A 22165-nucleotide genomic window follows, 5' to 3' on the forward strand; every position below is an offset into this window, starting at 1 on the left:
GTCAAATGTCAATAGCAATACTCAGTCTGTATATTTATTTTATTTTATTTTATTTGGCACGATGATGATTTTATGATTATTTATATACCACTTAATCAAAAAGTATCTCACTTAGCAGTTTACATAAAACAGTACAGAGCAGCGGTTAAAATAGGCTTTAAAAACAGTAATTATAAAATTATTAAATAATATTTATTCATTTCATTTATTAATTGCTTGTCATAAAGCATTCCAAAGCAATTCAACAACATATATAAAACATAAAACTCTGAATTAGAAACAAGTGTGGTAGGAGATCAACTCTTACGATGTGAGCCTTAAATAGCAGGTTGTAAATAGTTCAATTTTTATTTAGTTTTGCATGTTTGATGCTTTACTATGTTTTTATATAGGCTGTAAGCTGCCCAGAGTGGCTGGGGAAACGCAGCCAGATGGGCGGAGTATAATAATAATAATAATAATAATAATAATAATAATAATAATAATAATATAAAAACATTTTCTGGTCCAATACAGATGCACACTGTTGAATGAATGAGTGTGGTAGAATATTCAGAGTAAAGGCATGTGCCACCAGGATTGTACAGGGAACCTTTTGTACAATCAAAGTATTGCAAGGATGGAGATGACTTCAAGCAGGGCTAATGACTAGTTTGGTTTCGGGAGAAGGGCTTGTCCTAAGGCATAAAGGGCGAGAACTGTTCTGAGGTTCCTCACACCTACTTGACACCAGGTAGGCTGGAGCAAGCCAGGTCGTCATTCCTGACCCAGAGACAAGCTTCTAGGTCAAATGTCTTCATGGGTCTGTGTAATGAAGAGATGCTGCTATTGCTAGCTGTGGATGACCAACACCCTAGCTGAGTAGCAGTTGTGTCTTACACTTGCCAGGTTTGTGTCGCAGAATGCTTTTTCAGCCTCTGACAAATCAATGAATATGTTGATTAACCCGGATGATTAAGATAGGCTTATGCAATAATTAGCTGAAGGTACCCTGAAGCAGGGCATTAGAAGCCATTAACAATTTCGATCGCACGGTGGCACTCCTTTCTTCAGCTACATTCTTGCTGGCTAGAAATCAAAACAATTTCTGTGGCATCCTAAACCCTCCTATGGGTCATTCCATGGTAACTCGCGTTACATTTGACTTATGATTACTACAATTAAGTAATATCTAAACATAGTAAATGAGAAGCAATCTTGAATAAAATAATTGTGTATATAATACATACCTGGTTATTTTAAAAACCTATTACCTTTTTCATATTAATTTCAAAATATTAAAAATAAAAATTATTTTTGTGTGGTAACTCGCGTTACATGAATTGGACAGCCTAATTTTATGTACCCACGTTTTTTCTTTTTCCTCCTCTTACGAGGAATTTAGAAAAAAACTTTTTAGGCAATAGTATTACAGAAATCTTGCCTTTCATAGCATAGTGGTCAGGCATTTCAAATTTCAATGGTTATTAATTGAATAACTTTTCTCATGGTAACTCACGTTACATAATATGGTAACTCACGTTACTTTTCAAATAATAATTTCATACATTGGAATTTTATGAAGGTAAATAATTATTTTCTTGTCACTTAGGAAATTTTGACAAATATTTATTTAAACATGAATGTTAGAGACAGTTTAGAATCTATAATAGCCTCTTGAATTAACCATAGTAGGTGGGGAAATTACGCCAATGACTTTAGATCGGATGTAAAATATTTCACCAGCAGGCATAGGCCATGTCCAGAAATTTCCAGTTTTTTTCATAGCACTAACTTTGTACTCCTGCTGCTCTTCAACAATTTTAATGTCTTTCACAGTTCCTGGAAAAAACATTTCCCTCATAACTCACTTCTACCCAAGATCCAAGCTTAATATCAGCAGGAACTGTTGAACTTGCAACAGTAGGAAGGTTAGAACTAAATGAAGGTAGAACTCCCACTTCATAGGTCTGCTTAGTTACTGCATCACTATTTTTAGAAAGTATGGAGCAAATAGGTTTGTGTTCCAGAATCTTAATATGGTGCATCTTTGATATGGCCTTCACTGGCTGCGCACTTTTGAAAATATTCATTGTATTCAGTGTAGCGTTTCTTTTAACGATTTGGCCTGGTGTGATCACTATTCTCACCATAGAGACTTTAGTTGCTGTGGTGACAAACTGAGTGGCACTGAAAACCAGGGGCGTAGCAAGGGGGGACGGGGGGCGGGCCGCCCCTAGTTCCAGGGGAGGGGGTGACACTTTGGCTGGCCCTTCCCACCCCACCCCGCCGGGCGGGCCCCGAACGAGAGCATGTCGCCTTTCCCCCCTTCCCAGCGGCTATTTTTTGGCGGAGGGTGGGCCAGCGAGGAGGGGGTGTCACGTTGGCATGACACCCCCTCCTCGCTGGCCCACCCCCCGCCAAAAAAACCGCTGGGAGGCGGGAAAGGAAGCAGAGCAGGCGCATTCAAGCGCCTGCTCTGCTTCTCTTTTCCCCCTTTCCACCGCTTTTTTTTCGGCGGGGGGTGGGCCAGCGAGGGGGGGTTGTCACGCTTGTCACTGGCATGACACCCCCTCCTCGCTGGCCCACCCCCGCCAAAAAAAAAAACCGCTGGGAGGGGGGGGAAAGGAAGCAGAGCAGGTGCATTCAAGTACCTGCTCTGCTTCTCCTTTTCCCCTTTCCGCCGTTTTTTTCGGCGGGGGGTGGATGGGCCAGCGAGGGGGGGGTGTCACGCTTGTCACCCCCTCCTCGCTGGCCCACTCCCACCAAAAAAAGCCGCGGAAAGGGGGAAATTCCCCCTTTCTGCATCCATGTGCGCCGTGACGTCACGATGACGTCACGATGCACGCGTTGTGCCCCTCCCCCCAGGGGGGTGCCTCTGCACCACCGCCGCCCCCAGCAGCGCAGAGGCTTGCTACGCCACTGTTGAAAACTATTTGCTTTCTTGCTCTCACTGCATTCCAAACTTGATGCTTAATGGTCCCTCCTGTGCCATCAACTGGGCCTTTGCCATGCGATGTAGCAAAGTAGTTCCACCTTATTTTCTTGTGGTGCTTTTCTTCAAGAGCAGCAATTGCAGCCACAACATATTTGTTCTTAAATTGTGAGCTTGGTCCATCAGACCATACATTAATTATGTCAACTTCTTTACGAATCTGCTGCAAAATGAAATCTATGCAACATACCACTGTCTCCTTTGAATGATCAGAATTGTCAAATGCAAGAACCAATGGGTGGTGCTTCCCACTATACCACATTGAACAAGTAAACAAGCTTACTTGGTTTTGTTTCCAGTGAGCACTTTGAATTTCATCCTGTGCCACACAGGTGTAATTTTCCAAAAAGTAATTTTCCAAAAAGAGCAATTAGAATGCAAAATTTGAGCACTGTAACGTGAGTTACCATAATTGCGGTAACTCGCGTTACACATGTTGATAGTGTTTGTAGGGCACAAACTGTAACATAAAATTATAATGTTTACATGATTACATTGCATCTATTGCCTAGAAGGAAAATGCAGAAAAGTTTAATTCTGAAGCTCCAATTCAGGAAGATATTCTAAAAATAACTTGTTTTGGTAACTCACGTTACAGCTTCATCATCAATAATTAGAATCAATCAATACCAATGAAAAATGTAATTGGAGCAATATAGATTATTTGCAATCAAAAGATGACATTTTAAGCTTTCAGTATGCATATTACAATAATTGTTTACATGGTTTGAATAGATTTTATCTTACCTTTAATGTATGTCTAACTTCAAAAACAAATTCATTTGCAACATGTGCTACATTCAGGTGGTGGCCATCTTGGAATGAAGCATTCTGGGAATAATTTGTTTTGTTGCCAAAACAATTTGATATGTGTACACAAACTTAACATGTAAAAAAATTATTATTTTTTAAAAAAATAAAATAATTTTTTTTCCTCATTTTCATGGAATGACCCCTATTCTGGTCAAGCCAGACAGTTAAGCACTTGACTAGTCTGCAAGTTTATTACTAATTTTTATTAACACAAGCGTAAGGAGGGGGGAATCAGACAAAGTACAACAGTGCTGCATTTGGACAAGCTATGGAGTCACACAGTGTGATATGCATACATTTGAATTACACAGAACTTTATATTGTAAGATGTTGTTGATGTTGTTGTTGTTGTTGTTGTTGTTGTTGTTGTAATTAAATAATATATCTGGGAAAAGTATTGGCAGTAAGCGCTCGCTGTGGTTAGTTTCAGTCCTATAACAGAAAGCTGTTGCATGCTAAGAAGGTTACAACTTTGCTTTTTGTATCTCAGACAACACAGAGACACAAAAGCACTATCCTATATAACCTGAGATGTTTTACACAAGGCTCAGTTGTAACCTAGTTAGTCTTTCCCTTTGGAAATATAAAAATGACACATAGCCGAACTTTATCCCTAGCACTAATTGGAACATCCTCATAAGGCAGAGAACAGAAGTAAAGCAGAACATAGTTATGCTTGTTTTAGCAAAGCTAGAGATCCATTTGTTTTTGGTTTTTGTTTTAAAAAAACTCAGACATCAAAAAGCTAGGTGCTAAGTCATTAGAAATCAAATTGGGTAGTATTGCCTAATAGCAAAGGAGGACTGGATTTAATGGCTTCTAACAAAGCAGATAATTTAAACACTTTGTGAAACCATGGCAAAGTTCTCAGCATTACGCCCACTAAATGTAGCTGTATTACAAATTGAAAATTATGCCTCATTTTACTGTATAAGTACTTCTAAATCTGAATAGTATGGTACTAATCCTGAGCTTTCAGAGTATATGCCACATACAGTGTCAGAAAACATGAGGATTATTTTGTAATGATACACATCGTGTATCAGCACCCCAAGATCGACTCTATTTCTCTTACAGATATATTGGAAACAATTTTCGGAGCATGTAGGGTAGGAAAGGAGTATAATAAATTGTTTGCACTGTATAAATACTTCCCCAGACAAGGAGAATACACCCTCCTGTTTCTGTCACAAACTTGGGTTGGCCTCAGTTATATATCTGGATAAATCCCAATTTGAAAAGTACATAATTAGGCACTTTTGGAATACTGATGGCAAAATATTGGAAGCAACAATAAGTGCTGTCAATGGATGGATGTGTGGCAAAGAAGGAATATTTAGTAAATAACTCCTTATGTATAAAATAACTTATTTTAGGAGATTTGAAATGAAATTAAGGTTGCAGTCCTAGACACACACACGAGTCTCAGTGAACTCAATAGGATTTGCTCATCCTGAGTAGATGTACATAGGATTGCACTGTAAATTTAACAAATATTTATCAAAATACAGGTGAAACTCGAAAAATTAGAATATCGTGGAAAGGTTCATTTCTTTCAGTAATTCAACTTAAAAGGTGAAACTAATATATGAGATAGATTCATGACATGCAAAGCGATTATTTGTTATAATTGTGATTATTATGGCGTACAGCTGATGAGAACCCCAAATTAACAATTTCAACTTTGGGGTTCTCATCAGCTGTACACCATAATCATCACAATTATAACAAACAAAGGCTTGACATATCTCACTTTGCATGTCATGAGTCTATCTCATGTATTAAACTCCAGTAGCTAATGAAAACAATTGCTTACATAAATGGACTTTTCCACGATATTCTAATTTTTCGAGTTTCACCTGTATTAGCATCCATTTACAGTACAATGGAAAGAGCATAATACTAATAAGAATGGGCATAGTTTAATTTATAGTTGGTGAGTGATATTCAACATTACTTGTTTAATGTTAAAATAAATGGATCGTTAAAATAAACGGATTCCTGTAACTTAAATTCATTTATTTCATTCAGTTTGCTCTGACTTAGTTGAATATGACCTCTTGTTTTCGTCATTTTGCAATGAAATGTCCTTGATTTGATCCTCAGTATATACTGGGTGACCCTAAATTCATATATATATATATATATAGCATTTGTTTTTATTTTCATTATGTATTTTGTGTTTTTAGATTGTGATGTTATGTTGTAACTGCCCTGAGACCTGTGGGTACAAGGTGGTATACAAATTTAATAAATAATATAAAAATAATATAAAATCTCCCATTTATATCAATGCTATTAAGCACGTGCTGCTTCAGTCTTCCAGTTAAATTGACTTAAGAGATTTTGCCTGTAATTTTTTTTAAAGTTTTTAGTAATAAATTTGCAAGTCTCCTTTGATTCCCCCCAATGATGTCAGAAAAATAAAATATAAAATATAAATATAAACAAAAATATATAATGCTATAAATAATGTTTATAATGATAAAATACAAGTAAAATAAGAATAATTAAAAGAGCAAGGAAACAGCACCAGATCAAGTAAAGAAAGAAAGAAAGAAAGAAAGAAAGAAAAGAAAAGCCACCATGAAACCCATTCCCAGCTAATCAACATTGAAAAACTGTTGCACTTCCTCAGCAGTTAAGAAGTTAAGAAGTTCTGAGGTAAATTAGGGTACTTTTAGCACCACAACACCCATGAGCAATTCAATATAATATGCTGTAGCTATGTGTGTGTGAATGTATACAGTAGAAGTTTGCTTTGGGCAAAACTTAAAGATAAAACCATTGACAAGCGGGGCTTTTCTTCAGCCGGAACTCTCCGGAACTTAGTTCCTGCCCCTCTCAGGTGGGCGCCATTGCCATTACAATAGAACAAGGGAGGGGTTTATGGTGATTTCCGGCACCTCTTTTTCTACAAAAATAGCACGAGGTACTCTTGATTATGACCCTGAATAACGATATCAAAGTTCAAGTCGATGTGGGAGCAGTAGTTCAACTTAGTGTACCTCTTGAGTTTACCTCAGGAGTCCAGTCAAGCAGAGTTGCTTGTTGCCCTCCCCGTGCCACACTTTCACATTTGCAGACCTTAACCCTCATGATGGATGCCTTCTTTCCTGACAGGGTCGAGAAGACTTATTTCAGTTCTGCTTTATGTGACTGCTTGAGTCCACGAAGGATAAGGAGACTGAAGGGAAGCCAAGTCCATTTCTTTGCTGCGGAAGATTCCCTGTGCGTGATCGGACATTCACAGGATAGGGAGTCTGAGGCAAACATTGGTGTGCAAGGTATGAAGTGATATGCATCCATGACAAAAACTGAGAAATCACTAGTCTGGATGGTGACCACCCACGAGTTTTGAAAGAACTCAAGTATAAAATGGTTTCTCTTCTAACACAAATCATTGTAGCTCGTCTGAGAGCAACTTTGATACCTGAGGACTGAAATACGGCCAATATAAACGCTAATTTTAAAAAATTGATTCGGGAAGGATCTGGGAAATTACAGACTTGTTAGCTTAATTTCTGCTCCAGGGACACTGGTGGAAAGCATTGTTAAAGATAACGTTACCAAGTCTTGCTGAAAGAGAACCAGCATAACTTCTGCAAAGGTAAGCCATGTCTATCTAAACTTTTAGAGTTCGAGTCAATGCGAAAATGGATAGGGGTGATACAGTAGACACAGTGCACTTGAATTCTCAAGGTCTCGGGAAAACCAATGAATTGGAGTCCCATATTATCAGGGCGTTTTTTTCAGCCGGAACTCTCTGGAACTTAGTTCCTGCCCCTCTCAGGTGAGCGCCATTGCCATTCTAAGGGAATCTAGCACCTCTTTTTCTAGAAAAGTAGCACTGCATATTATAATATTTGGATTCATTCAGGTCTCATTCCAAAATAATTTGTTAAAAATAAAAACATTGTACTTTACATCGCCATATTCCAATGCCATTCCTCAGATTCACAGTGTAATTCAAGGGACATTTGTTAAGGAGTAAAACCATTGAGCTCAATGGGACTTACTTCTGAGTAAACAGGCTTAGGATGCCACTGTAATTAATTGTTCAGCTCCGGAAGTTCTGATATCAATGGGCTTGTAGAAGATCTCATGGAAATCTCTCTCTGGGGATAACTCAGTTGGCAGAACATGAGACCCTTTATCTCAGGGCCAGGGCTTTGAATTCTGGGGGGCCAGGTAATCCCCACCCCACATTAATCGATCACATGACACAGTGCACACACCCCATTTGATTAGGAATGCCCATCAACTTTGTTGATATTTTATTGTGGGAGCTCAGGGCTGTGGGTTCAAGCCCCACATTGGGCGAAGGATACCTGCACTGCAAGGGGGTTGGACTAGAAGATCCTTGTGGTCCCTTCCAACTCTATGATTCCATTATTCTCTTTCTGCCACACTCACAGGCACATCTGGTGGGAACGCGGGACAGGGCCTTCTCGGTGGCTGCTCCCAGACTCTGGAACTCCCTTCCTAGAGAAGCTAGGCTGGCTCCCTCCTTGTTCTCCTTTTGCCTTCAGGCGAGGACTTTTTTATTATTATTCTGGCAGGTCTGGGGGAACTGACCCTTTTTAAGGAAAGGGCTGCTCTGTTTTTACTATATGTATTTAAATCGATTTTTTTAATGTCATTTTCATTCCCATATAATTTAATTACTTTTAAACTATCCCCCCGTGCCTTTTTATCTATCTGTGTTTTACCTGTTTTGTTTCCATTTTTGTGAACTGCCTTGAGTCCCTGTTCTGAGGAAAAGCCAGAACACAGCATCATATAATTGTAGAGCTGGAAGAGACCCTGAGGATCATCTAGTCCAATCCCCTGCAATGCAGGAATGAATATGCAACTGTCCCATATGGGGACTTAACCTGCAACCTTGGCATTATCATCACTATGCTCTAACCAACTGATCTATAAATAAATACAACAACAACAGCAACTACTACCTGAGCATTTAGCTGTCTATGTTGGGGATTAAATTTGGGACCGTCTGCATGCAGACCATGTTTCTTAGCACTAAGCTGTGAGGAAGTTCTTCACACAATACTGTAAGAACTAAAAGCTAAAGTAAGAGCTGCATATTGGTACTTCTTTAAAGTAGAGCTAATATGTTAATTTAAGCATGATACTGGGAATATAAGGAACTGGGAATGGAACGTGGATAAGTTTGTAACATGCTTGTCACATCTGGGATTTCAGTTTTTAAGCAGTTATAAGTCCTGTTTAGAGACTGTCTTGGCCATAACTTTCCTCTGCTACCTCTGTCTTGTTAATGGATTTAATCTCAGGTAAAAGGCATCAGACACCTTGGAATAATGATTCCCAGAAAAGCAGTTTTCACTATTAGGATAGCAAGGATTTGGGTCATTCTTGCTTTAATGAGGAAGTGGGGTCTAAAGAACCTCAGCTGTATAAGTGCAAACATTATATAGAGTTGTATTAATAACAAAAACAGGGTTGTATATATTTGCAATTCATGCCATAAATTCGTTCCGTTGTTTATAGCATTATAAAGATGTGCATGGTTTGGGGCAATATTAACCTTCTTCATTAGTTGAACATACAAGTGAAAGAGGACACTTTTAGCCTCATTCTACAGCTGGGAACCGATACCAGGATTTGCCTCAGTCTCATGAGCTCATGACAACATAGACGCTTGATCCCAGGTATAATTCCAACACGTTTTCTGCAGAGTAACAGTGGACTTTCAGACACTAAAGTTTGGTCCCAGGGCATTGTCTGAGAGCATATAGCACAGCCATTTAGCTGAAACTCAGCAGACCCAAGTCTGGCAAATGCCTGGGGACCCCCTAAAACATCACCACAAGTTTCATGATGGAAGAAAAGTGCAGGATATAAAGAACATTTTCAACAAGAAGTGCACATTTCCAAGGTGGGAGGAAGGTGCCAATGTGCAGCTGTTCTCTTGGGCTTGATGGCAGCAGCTATTGATGTGCTACTCGTCTCCTGGCATTTTCCTAGAATTGTAGCATTGGAAGGGATCCTGAGGGTCATCTAGTCCAACCCCCTGCAATGCAGGAATTCCTTTAGGATCTTTTGCATCCTGCTTTTGAAGCCTGGATGGGGTAAGCATATAATCTCTCCTTCTTCTGGCTTCTTTGAGATAATGTTTAGCTTCGTTTTGGCAGCCCCAGGTCTAGACTAGTAAAATTAACTCTCCTGCTGTTAGAATAGCTCAGTCGGTAGAGCATGAGACTCTTAATCTCAGGGTTGTGTGTTCGAGACCCATGTTGGGCACAAGATTCCTGCACCGCAGGGGGTTGGACTAGATGATCCTCGTGGTCCCCTCCAACTCTGCGTTTCTGTGGTTCTCCATTTGGCGATCAGGGTGCTTCCAAGGAATCTCTCATTCCCACCCACCCCATTTCCCTCCAATTCTGAATGTGTCACGCTTTGTGTGTGGCCGGTTTTCCTTGCCTTTTTGGTTAGCATGCAAGGATGCACTTCTCCCTGGAGTGTACAAGTGGCAGGCTGGGTCCAGCATTTTAAGCTGCAGCACGTTAGGTGAGAGAAACGGAGGAGAAGGGGTTGGGTGGGTGGGGGGGACAAGGCAGAGACTGCAGTGACACTGCCTTCCCTGGGCTGGCTGAAGCATCTCACTGGTGACAGGCTCGGGAGCACGTGGCTACGTCATGGAAAGCCAGGCTCCCCATGCAAATCTCAACTCCTCCTACTCCCGTTGAAAGCCTGTAACTCATAGCCCAGGCTCAGGAGCAGAATCCAGTGTGTGCCTGCGTCTTTCTCTCTCTCTCTCTCTTTCTCTCTCTCTATCTATGTGTGTGTGTGTGCATGAGGGGGGAGGATCCGTCTCCGTTTCCCCCTAATGCACGCCAGTGCTGGACGGAGCAGGGGGAGAGAGAGAGAGAAAGAAAGAGAGAAAGAGAGAAGAGACCTTCCTCTGTCGCGTGTGTGGTTCGCCTGCATGCTAAGGGCTAAAGATTTGCATCTGCTGTGCAACTGGGAACCGCAGGTGCCACACAATTACATACATCCTTGAGATGATTTGATGGTAGAAACCAGCACTTTCCGAGGGGAGCACCTGCCTTCATCCATCAGACTTGAGCTGGGTGGTGGTGGAGGAGATCCGGGCGCTGTGCGTTCTCCCTTCCAGGGGCTGCACTATGGCAGTCTTTTAGTAGGATGCATCCTGCCTTGGCTTTGTTCTGCAGATCCACCCAGCCTCCCAGCCATCAAGTCACAGGCTATGGTTTCCTCTGTGGGGATCTCTCGCGCTTTACTGTTGTCTCGGGTTAGTTTTTGGCCTTGGCTGGAATTTCATCGCCTCATGTCTTGGTTGGCTTCCATCTGAAAGAGAGGAGGAGAAGGAACAGGAACAAGAAGGCAAGCAAGAGAAGGATCTATGTCTTTTTTCTTCTTCCACAGTTTTGGGTGATAATCCAGCGTCGTTCTGGAGGAGGGAGATAACCGTTCACCCTGGCTGAAAAACGCATCCATTGAGAAGTCTGAAAGAAATTAACCACGTGAGGGGGGAAAGGGGGGGAGAAAGAAAGGAAAGGAAGGGGAAAAACAAACAAACCTGGGAGATCAGGATTTAATCTTTTTTCCTCTTTTTTTGTTTTTGTTTTGTTTTTGTTTTTTGTTTTGGTGGCCAATGATAAAACTGGTGCCCCTCTGGAGGAGACCCTGATCTCAATTTTTATTATTATGCAACAACCACAAGGATCTCCTCTTTCTCAGGGTGTATAAGCGCAGGATTGCTTTTCGCCCAAATCAATGTGGTTTCTTTGGAACATTTTCAGCAAAGGATCGCATATGCTGCAGTGTCTTTGTGGCAAGAGTCTTAAGAAGAACAAGAACACAACTGGTAAGCAATACACTGCATCACTGTGTGTGTGTGTGTGTGTGTGTGTGTGTCAGTCAGTCCCCCCCCCCCACCTTTGTGTTACTCTCGTCTGTTGCTCCCCATAGCGCCAGGTCTGCAGTCCTCTCGAGGGGAGAAAGGGGGAAATAGGAAAGCAGGCCGGTGCAGACTTGCGTGCAGCGCCGTGTACAAATAACCCAGGCTGTGTTTGCAGGAAATTCGCCAAAATCTGCTTTGGATGAATTGTTTCCAACGGGGAAGAGAGAGGGCGGGAGGGTGGGTGGGTGTGGGGAGAGAAAACTTAGATCTCTGTTGACATTTCTTAACCGGAAGATGAAATTGTAGCAGTGTCTCATAACCCCCATTTCTTTCCTGGTCTCCCCGCTCCCCGCAACAGTTTCCAGCATTGGTCTCAGGGCCTTGCGCGACTGGCGGTGGGTGTACCTGAGGGCGCCCTGCCTGAGACTTTCGGTTCAACTTGCAAGCTTGGCTCGTGCTTCTGAAGTGGACAGGGGGAAATAGAAGAGAAACCCTTGCAAAATCTAGCTCTTTTGTGTTTATTCACCAGATTTTCGTCAGCTGCCCTTCCCCATCCCCGCATTCCCCTAGCCCTGCAACCTGGTGGCAGAGAGAAAAGAGAAAGAAACACTTTTCAGGGAGTTTTGTGCCTGGAAGGGAACTAAGAGAAAGTCCACCTGTCCAACAGTAGCCTAGGCAGAGAGGGGTGTGTGGTGTGTGTGTGACTGTGTGTGTGCGCGCGCAGTGGAGAGTCTCTGAGCAGGACTTTGGAGGCAGAAGCCCAAGGCCCCACTCAGGAGGAGGAGGAGAAGGAGGGCCCCCCCCTCCGTCTCCATACGCAGCAGCAGGGCTGACTTGCCACATGTGGAAGGAAGTCATGCAATGCACATTGCCTCCTTAACCCATGAAGCCCAGGATTTTAAAAAAGAGAAATGATCTAGCTTTTTGCGCGCCTGTCTAGCTTCACTTTTTTTGCGCCTTGTTGATCAGCCCAGCCTGTCTGCTTGTCAGCTTTCAAACCCACCCAGCAAGCTCCAACGGGGAAACTTGCAGTACGTTACATAAGGAAATGCAAATTGCAGGTGCTCTGGGCAGCCCCACAACCCCACCGCCTCCTCCTCCAAGCCTCCCCACCCCCCTTAATTCCCTTTCCCTCGTGTCAACGGGGAAGGACAGCGCTGGCAAAAGGAGAGAGTTTGGGGAGAGAGGGAAGGAGGCAGGGAAGGAGGGAGAAGGAGAGTCTTCCAAGGAAGCGGCGCCACAGCCAGACAGACCCCCGCCTCCTCCCTGTCCACACACACACACACACACACACAGGCTCAAGCCTGTCGAGTTGGATAGTTGGGATCACCTGTGTGGTCTTGGGCGGGGATCTGCGTCCCTAGCAGTGGAGGGCAAGAGCCTATGGAGTTTTGTGGGGAGCCTAGAAAGGAGCAGGGGTGTGGGGTGAGAAGACTAGTGTAGTGTGTGTGTGTGTGTGTGTGTGTGTGGTGTTGCCTGCCCTGCAGAGGCAGTTTCTAAGCAGGAGGCTCTTGACGCTGGTACTGCAGTGTAGTAGATCATAAGCATCCGCTGACACACCAACAAGCTGCAGCAGGGTTGGCAGCTGGTGCTTGGGGGGCAGCCTTTTCCTTCCTCCCTGGCTTCAGACTTGCAATGCAAAGGGACCAACTCTGCACCCGAAAGAGAGAGACGTTTGGCTCCCTTCGTGTGTGTGTGTGTGTGTGTTGGCTCCGTCCGCTTCCCCGCTGCAGCAAACAGAAGCAGCTCCTTCCCAGAATACCAAAGAAGGCAGGATGCCCCAACAGCCCCTTCAGCTCTCCGGGGGGTGGGGTGGGGGTGGGGGTGGTAGAGAGAGAGAGAGAGAGAGCTCGGTCTTCCCTTCTGCACAGGACCATCCGAGTGGGCTTGGTGGTGGTGGTGGGTTTAGCTTGGCGCTGATCAATTCCTCCTGGAAGGCAACCTTTTGCACCTCACTTGCAGGCACTGCGGGAACAGCACGTTTGGGCCATGGCAACTTTGCCAAGGCGCAGGACCTTCATGCAAACGGGCGAAGGAACACGGTGCATTCTTTTCCAGTTTATGTATATATAAAAACAACACACATCAAAGCACTCCCGCAAAAAGCACTTGCCTCCTTGACCAGCTGAACGCAGATAGGGGCTGGTGAGGAGGGTGCCCTGAGGCTGGACTCAAGACAGTCGGAGAAACTGACCTAAATAATAAAGCCCTTTTTTGCCCCCTGATTTCCTTTTAAATAACAAAGATGTTGCATCTCTGCAACAACAAAAGAGGGGTAAGGAATGGAAGGTCCCCTTCCCCTCCCCTTGCAAGCAAGAGAAATGCACAGCCTAGGATAACCAAAGTGAACACAGGAATGTTTTGGACTCCTTTAGATCCCTCCAGGCACAAGAGAGAGAGAGAGAGAGAGAGAGAGAGAGAGAGAGAGAGAGAGAGAGGTTGCTTCTCAGGATAGTTGTCCAGTTTACTTTATGATGACTTCTTACAAGCAGGCTGCTATGCAGAGCTTCTTTCTAGATGTTTCAGAGATGGTGGAGATTTTTGAGATGTCTGGGTACCCCCAAAATGCTGCAGATTCCCTTTCACAGGGTCCAGCCAGAATGAATAAGAATACAGATAAGAAACGTTATTAGAGGCCTTTGGAAATGTACAGGATAAGCAAAACTCTCCTAGGTGATCTCTGTTCTTACTCACCACCCCACTCCCTTCCTTCTTTTTAAAAAAGTGATTTATAACATGCTGTTGATGTTTTTCCTACATTGGGGGAAAATGAAATTCTGGTCCTGGCGCGGCGATGCACAATTTAGTGCAAAATGCAAATATTCTATAGCAAGACTTGTACAGTACAGCAGCTTTTATTAGGACGGAGGCTGCCTAGTTAAGTGTGAACAAAAATCTCAGGTGCTTTGTGTTATCTTTTAGTTTCAGCATCACTCTGTTAGCAATGCAGCAACCGGACGTGGATTTTGGTATATACTTGCAAGCTATTTTCTTTCCAAAAGTTGTCGAGCTTCTTTCTTTCTCTCTCATACACACCAAATGCACACTCTCCTACAGCTTTCTGTTGTGGTGATAATGGTTTCCCCTCGCCTGGTTGCTGCTCCCTTTTTCTGCCTTTAATATATGCCGCAAGTAGTCTGTGGTCCTGAGGTATGCGTCTGCTGTGAAATTAATTGATCAATTAATGTGAAATATAGGCAAACCCCTCTAAACTGTAAAACAGCCCTGAGGAATAGTCTTGAATATGATTGATCGTGCTCTGTTTGTTATGACTCAGAGGAGGATAAATAGGTTATGATTTTAAGGTGAGAAAGACTTGGCAATCTGTTTGGTGGCTACATGAATAGATTTCTTTGACGGTGGTTGATGTACTGTAGCAGGTCAATGACTGGTCCATGTTCTAAAGTTTGTCTGAGGCAGCGTTTGCATATGATGCTACGATTCATGGGGGGGGGGGAACAAGCTATGCACAAAATATAGTGCTTGACCTTTAGGAACAAATATTGGAGTGTTTACACAGCCATGAAAGAAACTGTGTTGATGATGGCTAAATCATGCTTTGAATAAACTACCACCAAGTAACATATTTCGCTCAGTTTTTCCTTTGTTGCATTATGGCATATTAGTTGTAATGATGAGTGATGAATGACTAAAATGCTTTCCCGCTTTAGCAAAAATAAGACTGTGCAAATCCTAAGAAGATGTACTAGATAATAAGTTTCACTGAACTCAGTGGGGCTTACTTCTGAGTAACTTGCCTGTGCAAACCTCACCACAGCGTAAAGTCAAAACAAAAGGACCTGCCATTTAAACATTGCAAGATGCTTTAATTTTTAGAGACATTAGGATGTTAACCATTAGTCATCTTGATTGGATTTGTTAATGGGTAAACTGAAAGAAAATTGGGATAGAGAGTTATTGTTGCATGCAGCAGTAAGACCCTACAAATATACTTAATTCATACTTTACTTATGTTGCATTGTCCTAGTTTCGGGTATTCAACATACTGTACTTCATTCACACAGTGCAAGTATTCTTTTGTTATATGAAACATTTAATTTCATGATTAGAGTCAAGCATTTTTGTAGCTTCTAAGCCTGTGGTGGATCATGCAAAATGTATCAACTTGTGTTTGATTGCCTAGGCAAATGAATAGCTGGAATTTTCATCATCTTCTGAATAAAATTCTTAATATTCAGTTTTACATATGATGAAAATGAGTTTGAAAAGCAACACAGAATGTCTGTGCCTGGAGTTTCTCTTAACACTGATGTGTCTGAGTTGTTCAAAAGCCATTTGTATGGGAACATTTAGCCAACTTTTTCCAAATAACAATGTCTTCTTTTCCTTCCCTCTATTTTTCCTTCATCTGCCGTGCTTGCTTCTTGGGATTCCTATCACTGAATGGCGTGTGAAACATTTCAGAATGACTGACACAATGAAGCAATTTAATTTAAGAAGTTGAGAGAATATGCTTTTAGAAATGCGATGGTTAAATATATTTTGACTTTCAAATCTGGGTCCTGGGAAAGGAGGCATATTGGTCCTTGACTTTTACTTATTTATTTTCAAGGGGAAATATTTTGTGACTTGCTAGGTTTTCTTTAATATTTAAAGTGAGCAAAATAAGTGAAAGTTTCAAAGTTTGTATATTTTGTTATTATTAAGCTTGTTTCGCTTTGCAACCCCCACCGCCACCCCAGTTCCTTGTTTAGTCACCCTCAGCTTTTACAAGTTCTGGGAAGGAGGGCAGATCAGAGTAGGCCCTAGACACCTTGCCTTTTCAAGGGGCAGTACTGTGCCATTCAGAAGGCCTCTCCCAGTACCACAGTGCTTGTTGCAACACAACTTTCTGATCACATGTGGGTAGCTGTGAACAAATCAGGTGAAGCATCTCAGTATCCTCAGTGACAATGCAATGTGCACCTCTCAGATTGGTTCACTGCTGCATTGGGACCTCTGAACATTTTGCCACAACAAGAGACTTGCTCCATGTGGTGCTGTTTTCACTCTATTATACATTAAGTGAATCTATATGTACTGCATGAAGCTCTAAGTGAGTGGGAAAACAGGAGTTGCATACCTGCCATTACCAAACTCAAGAATGTTCAGCTGATGGCCTGGAGGCAGCACTCACTGGGCCTTCTTGTGCATCCTTTTGTCCCACCCCCTGACTGGAAGTCAATATTATTAGGAGCATGATGAGCATTTGAGACATTTTGAAACCCTTGTCATCACCACTTTGCAAATGGGAAGCGAAGCTGACAGACAAGGGGATTTTTAGATGTTATTTGAGGACTAAATGAGTGTGTGTGCATGTGGGTTGTTTTTTGTTTGTTTTTAGGGGTCTGTGTGGCATTGCAGTGGCAGGTTCCTTGACCTATGTGTGTTCATTAGGACGTGTATAGGAAGGCTGACATATAAAATTGTACAGACAAGGGCTCTCTACAAAGGCATAGAGGAGAGGAGGCCAGGAGCATGCTGCTGCCTCCCACCCTGGGCATTCATTTAGACCTCAAATAATAAACAAAATTGGGGGGGGGGAGAGGCCATTGAGTGGATTCCCAGTATAGCACAGATTTGGATCATAGCTGTCAACCTTTCTCTTTTTTGTGGGAAATTCCCTTATTATAGCATCGGGAAACAGCAGGGAGGGTTGACAGCTATGATTTGGATCCACGTCCAAATTCAACACTATCAGTTCACATATGGTCAGTGTGGATTTTGCTGCACTGACTATAAACATATTTAACATCCTGGAAGCTCAGGCTCAAAGGACCCAATACATTAAATATTTGCAGGTATGTCCATTTTGTGTGCATTTAAAATAACTGCCGTAGGAGGTCATGACCTGGGCCTGTGTCATGGGTGGAGGGAGGTTAACTCTTTCTTCCCTGTGCTACAGCTTCCTTCCTTGGGAAACCTCTTAAGAGTTGCTTTCCTCCTGGGACAAATAATTGTGCATGGGTGTACTAGGTTTGTGTGGGGAAAAGATTAACCCCATTGCACCTGCACCATGTTCCAAATCTGGATTAGGTCCAATACAGTAATTTTGTTTTGTATTTTTAGACTATGAAGATGCATTCAATGTATCATGAAGTTCGGAGCTCACTTATATGTCTTCTGTACTCAATTTTGGGTTCTAGCCAACTGGTTGGGAATTAATGATACGTAGCATTTTATGCTGGTTTAAGCAATAATGTAGCATAGGGTAAATAATAGAAGGGTTATGAGTTAGTTTGGCCAACTGGCAAAGAGACAATGTTCCATTCCCTGATTCTTAGTTCAGTTCTAGTTCAAGAGTATTGGCAACCATAATTGGTTACTCCAGCCAGTTAAGGAGGAACAACTGTGTGTATGTGTGATTGCTTGTAAAGTAGGACACTGGCAGGAACAGAAATGTGGAGTTGATTTGAATGTCTTTCCAAATGATCAGGCATCTTCGTCTCAAAACATTCATCATCACTGTCCTCTTGTGCTAGCCCTGTTTTTGCATCTTTATAAGAAAGCCTCCTGCTACTCCCAGATTAATGAGACCTCAGGTGAAAGGCAGGTAAAGGTATGGCTACCATCACTTTGAAGTCTATTTACAAGCAGTTTGTTTTGAAATAACTTATGGACTTCAAAGGCGCCTTCCAAGTTGTCATGACGTCAGGTAATTGACATTTGGGCAAAGATGCCTACTTGTTAAAGTTGGCCCACAGGGGCAGGAGGAAGGGTTTGGCATGCTAGTCAGATTCAGCTCCCCACCCCCAAATACAAAGGATAAACTTGCATATAAAGTACTCTCTCATCTGGCAATAGAATCATGGAATTGTAGAAGGCAGTCTAGTCCAACTCCTGCAATGCAGGAATCTTTTGCCCAAGGTGGGGGGCCAGAACCCACAACCCTGAGATTAATTTTTGGTGGAGAAAAGAAATAAAGATCTGTAACATAATTTCTCCTGTAACTGGCAATTCCCAATTCCTTTAGCTCCTTTTTGCTTAGGATCATATTATTGTGAGACCCCACTCTGTGCCAAGGCAATGTCATGGTATTAAATGATGCATGGGTGATAAGAATCAATAGAGTGTAGGGAAGCCAATGTGGGGCAGTAGCTGGGGGGCCAAGCTACTGTGCTGGCAGTAGCCATAATTATCAGATGTGGCACAGCAGTGCCACGAACAGCTGCTGCTCTTGAGCTGACTAAAGGGTGGAATGCAGAAATGGCAGGAAGAAAGTCTAGGGATGACTATCCTTGTGTATCGTCCTACAGGGATTTGAGGCCAGCTGCATTGACATAAAACTTTGTGCCAGATGTATTGCAGTAAGCTTTTAGAATGGGATTGAAACTGACAGGAATCATAGAAGAATGGAGGACTGAATCCACCTCTTAACTCACAAACACATGCTGCTGTTGCTGGACTCTACATGGCATTGGAAAGAATGCATGCATATAGATCTTGGTCTAAAAGCATTTCACTTTAATCTGAGGTATTTATAGCCTACCTTTCACAATAGCCTCAAGGCGGTTTGATAAAACATGAACAGTACAGCATAAAAGAAACATGATTAAACAGCAGGTAAAAACAACCACAAGCACATAGTGTTTTGTTTTATTAAAACAACAACCAGGATAAAATAGTAGTCACTCCCATTTATAAGGGGCAAATATTGTAAGACACCATTAAAGGCCCTTGACACCAAGACAAACTTTATCTGGTACCTAAATAATAGTAAAAGAAAGTACCAGGCATACAGTTTTAGGGAGAGAAATCCATAATTTGGGTGCCATCACAGAAAAGGCCCTCTCTGCAGTTGGGGTGCAGGTGGCTGACCACTGAAGGCAGGCAATTTCGGGGAAGAGGCATTGATTTAAACTCAATTCAAATTTTAATTTGTATTCTGCCTTTCTACAGTACTGTAGAAATTAATAGACTTAGGTTAGTCACATTTGTTAACTTCAGTGGGTCTGTTCTGAGCAGAATTAATATTGGCTGTGACCCAAAATCAACATAATATCAGCAATACATCAAAAGCATTCATACCCACTCAACTTACAATAAATCAGTTACAAACCACCAAATGTATGAACAACCGAGAAAAATAATAATACATGAAATGCTACAGAGCTCCCAGGCATAAAGAAGACAATGTTCTGAAGTGGAAAATTACTATTTTTCCATCCCTATTTGGCAGCTTCCATCCACGGGCCCCAGCCCTTCACTTGGAGAAGGGACTCTGAGAGAGATCTTAATTGGAGGGCAAGTTCATGTGGGAGAATGCAACCCTCCAGGCGCTGTGTTGTCTTTCTCTACTGTGGAGGTTAAGTCAGGTGTTTTCAAATCCTTACCAGTATTGCTCAGCCCTGGCAGAGTATGAATGGAGAGACCATAGCTCAATGCATGCAGAAGGTCCCAGGATCAAGCCTGTCATTGATGGAAAACACATGTGATGGAGACTCTCACACAGTTACAACTCTCAGAGTTCCTTGTGAAGATGGATTGACAGTTAAACCAAGCAGAGAACTGCAGCTCTGTGCAGGGGGAATAGGGGTCTTGTAACAAATCTCAGCACCGATAACAAACTACAGTTCCCAATATTCTTTGAGGGAAGACCTCCAACATTTCTCTGATGAAAATAGGGATGTCCTAGTCAATAATAATAATATGCCTACCACATTTTAAAACTTAAAATCCATTGTTGTATATTGTTTTAAATGTTTGTTTTGCTTTTGGGATTGTAGTTCCATTTGTGTTTCACAAGCTGGTCTTCGACCATAATAAATAAATTCTTAATAATAATAATAATAATAATAATAATAATAATAATAATACCCTGCCCATCTGACTGCATTGCCCCAGCCACTTTGGGTGACTTCCAACATATATAAAACATTAAACATTAAAAAACGTCCTTATACAGGGCTGCCTTCAAATGTCTTCTAAAGGTTGTATAGTTACTTATCTCTTTGGGTGTGTGTGTGTGTGTGTGTGTGTGTGTGTGAGAGAGAGAGAGAGAGAGAGAGAGAGAGAGAGAGAGAGAAATCCATAGTCTCCAACATTTCTCCAATGAAAATAGGGACGTCCTAAGGAAAAGTGGGACATTGCAGGATCAAATCAGAAACTGAGATGGCTTCTGTAAAACTGGGACTGTCCCTGGAAAACAGGGACACTTGAAGGGTCTGTGGCTGTTTAAAGTGCAATAATACTGCTTCAAATGTGCAGTGCAGATGAGACCTATTTGTCCATTTAGTCCAATATTATCTACACTGACTGAAATAGATGACTCTTATAGATAAAATAAACTAGATAAGATAAAATAGACAAGACTTAAAAACAGTCTTATCTATTTTAAGGAGATGTCCTGTGTACCTTCAGAATCCTAAACCTTTAAAATTAGCAGAGAAGAGAACATTTCAGCAGGTATGGTCAATGCATCACCGTGTTGAAAAAGCTTCTCCTGGGAAATTTCTGACTTCTGTTCAGTCTTCAAAGGTACAGGAATTTAACCTCCAAGGTCTGGATCTGGTGAACATAGGTTTCTCATTCTGGCAAAAATGCATCTCCATCAAAGCCAAAAGGGGACATACACTGTTGGTCACCAGGCATTTTTTTTTATCATAGTTTAAAATTTTGTAATGTTTTAATTAAATATTAATGATTCTATACTATGCCCCTGAATTCCTCCAGGAGTGGATAATAAATAAATGCTAGTTTTCAAGCAGCATCCATAAAGGCCACAGAATTATGTATGCTAAAATGTTAATACATATGCATTGCATGCCTATCTATTATGAAGTTAATAGATGCCTAGTGTTGGCATGCTCTTCGCAGCACTCAAATGAACAGCGACCTGTTTACTTGGATCTCACCTACTAAAGCACTTGCCCACCATGGAATATATTTTCTGAATTTACACAAATTAAATTCCTTCCCCTGATCTAATTAAAGCATTTGTTGCCCTTCTTAATGGGTGAAATTGTTTCATGCTCATGATTCTTTCTGTTTTAGCGTCCATAGATCTGCGTCCATTTCAGTGCTAGTTGGTTTTAGTACTTACAGCGGCAATCCTATACGTGTTTCCCTGGGATTAAGCCCCACTCAGCATAGTGGGGCTCACTTCTGAGTAGCTGTGAATAGGGATTGCTCTACTATATAAGAGAATAATTGATACTTGAGGGACAAACGTAATACGCATGCTTGCCTGTTATGTTTATTTAATAGATTTATTTGCCAACCTTCTCAGGGCAGCTCAGAACAACAACAACTATAGACCATAAGAATAAATATGACAGCACAAAATTTAAACTCATGTCTCTATTTGGTGTTTTTTTTTTTAATAAAAAAGACCAGTAGGATGTTCATCTTTCTCTAGATGTCAAATTATGTTAGGAGAAGAGAATATGGACATTAGCACATTTATGCATTTTTACTCAGAAGGAAGCCAAATAAGTTTAGCAGTGCTGACTCATGAGTAAGTGGTTCTCACAACACAGTCATGTTCA

At 41.9% G+C, this 22165-nt stretch overlaps 1 protein-coding gene across 1 annotated transcript in view; it reads left to right on the forward strand.

The window, feature by feature from the left end:
* The first annotated feature begins 11396 nt into the window (after nucleotides 1-11396).
* The window catches only part of FGF14 (fibroblast growth factor 14), a 282538-nt gene continuing 271769 nt past the window's right edge, over nucleotides 11397-22165 (forward strand). Inside the window, exon 1 of the mRNA XM_033147792.1 lies at nucleotides 11397-11642. Within this exon, the coding sequence (XP_033003683.1) occupies nucleotides 11552-11642 (91 nt within the window). The 5' untranslated portion in view covers nucleotides 11397-11551. The remainder of the gene's footprint in view (nucleotides 11643-22165) is intronic.

Source organism: Lacerta agilis, chromosome 4 (genome assembly GCF_009819535.1).
Source record: "Lacerta agilis isolate rLacAgi1 chromosome 4, rLacAgi1.pri, whole genome shotgun sequence".
NCBI classification, from domain to species: domain Eukaryota; kingdom Metazoa; phylum Chordata; class Lepidosauria; order Squamata; family Lacertidae; genus Lacerta; species Lacerta agilis.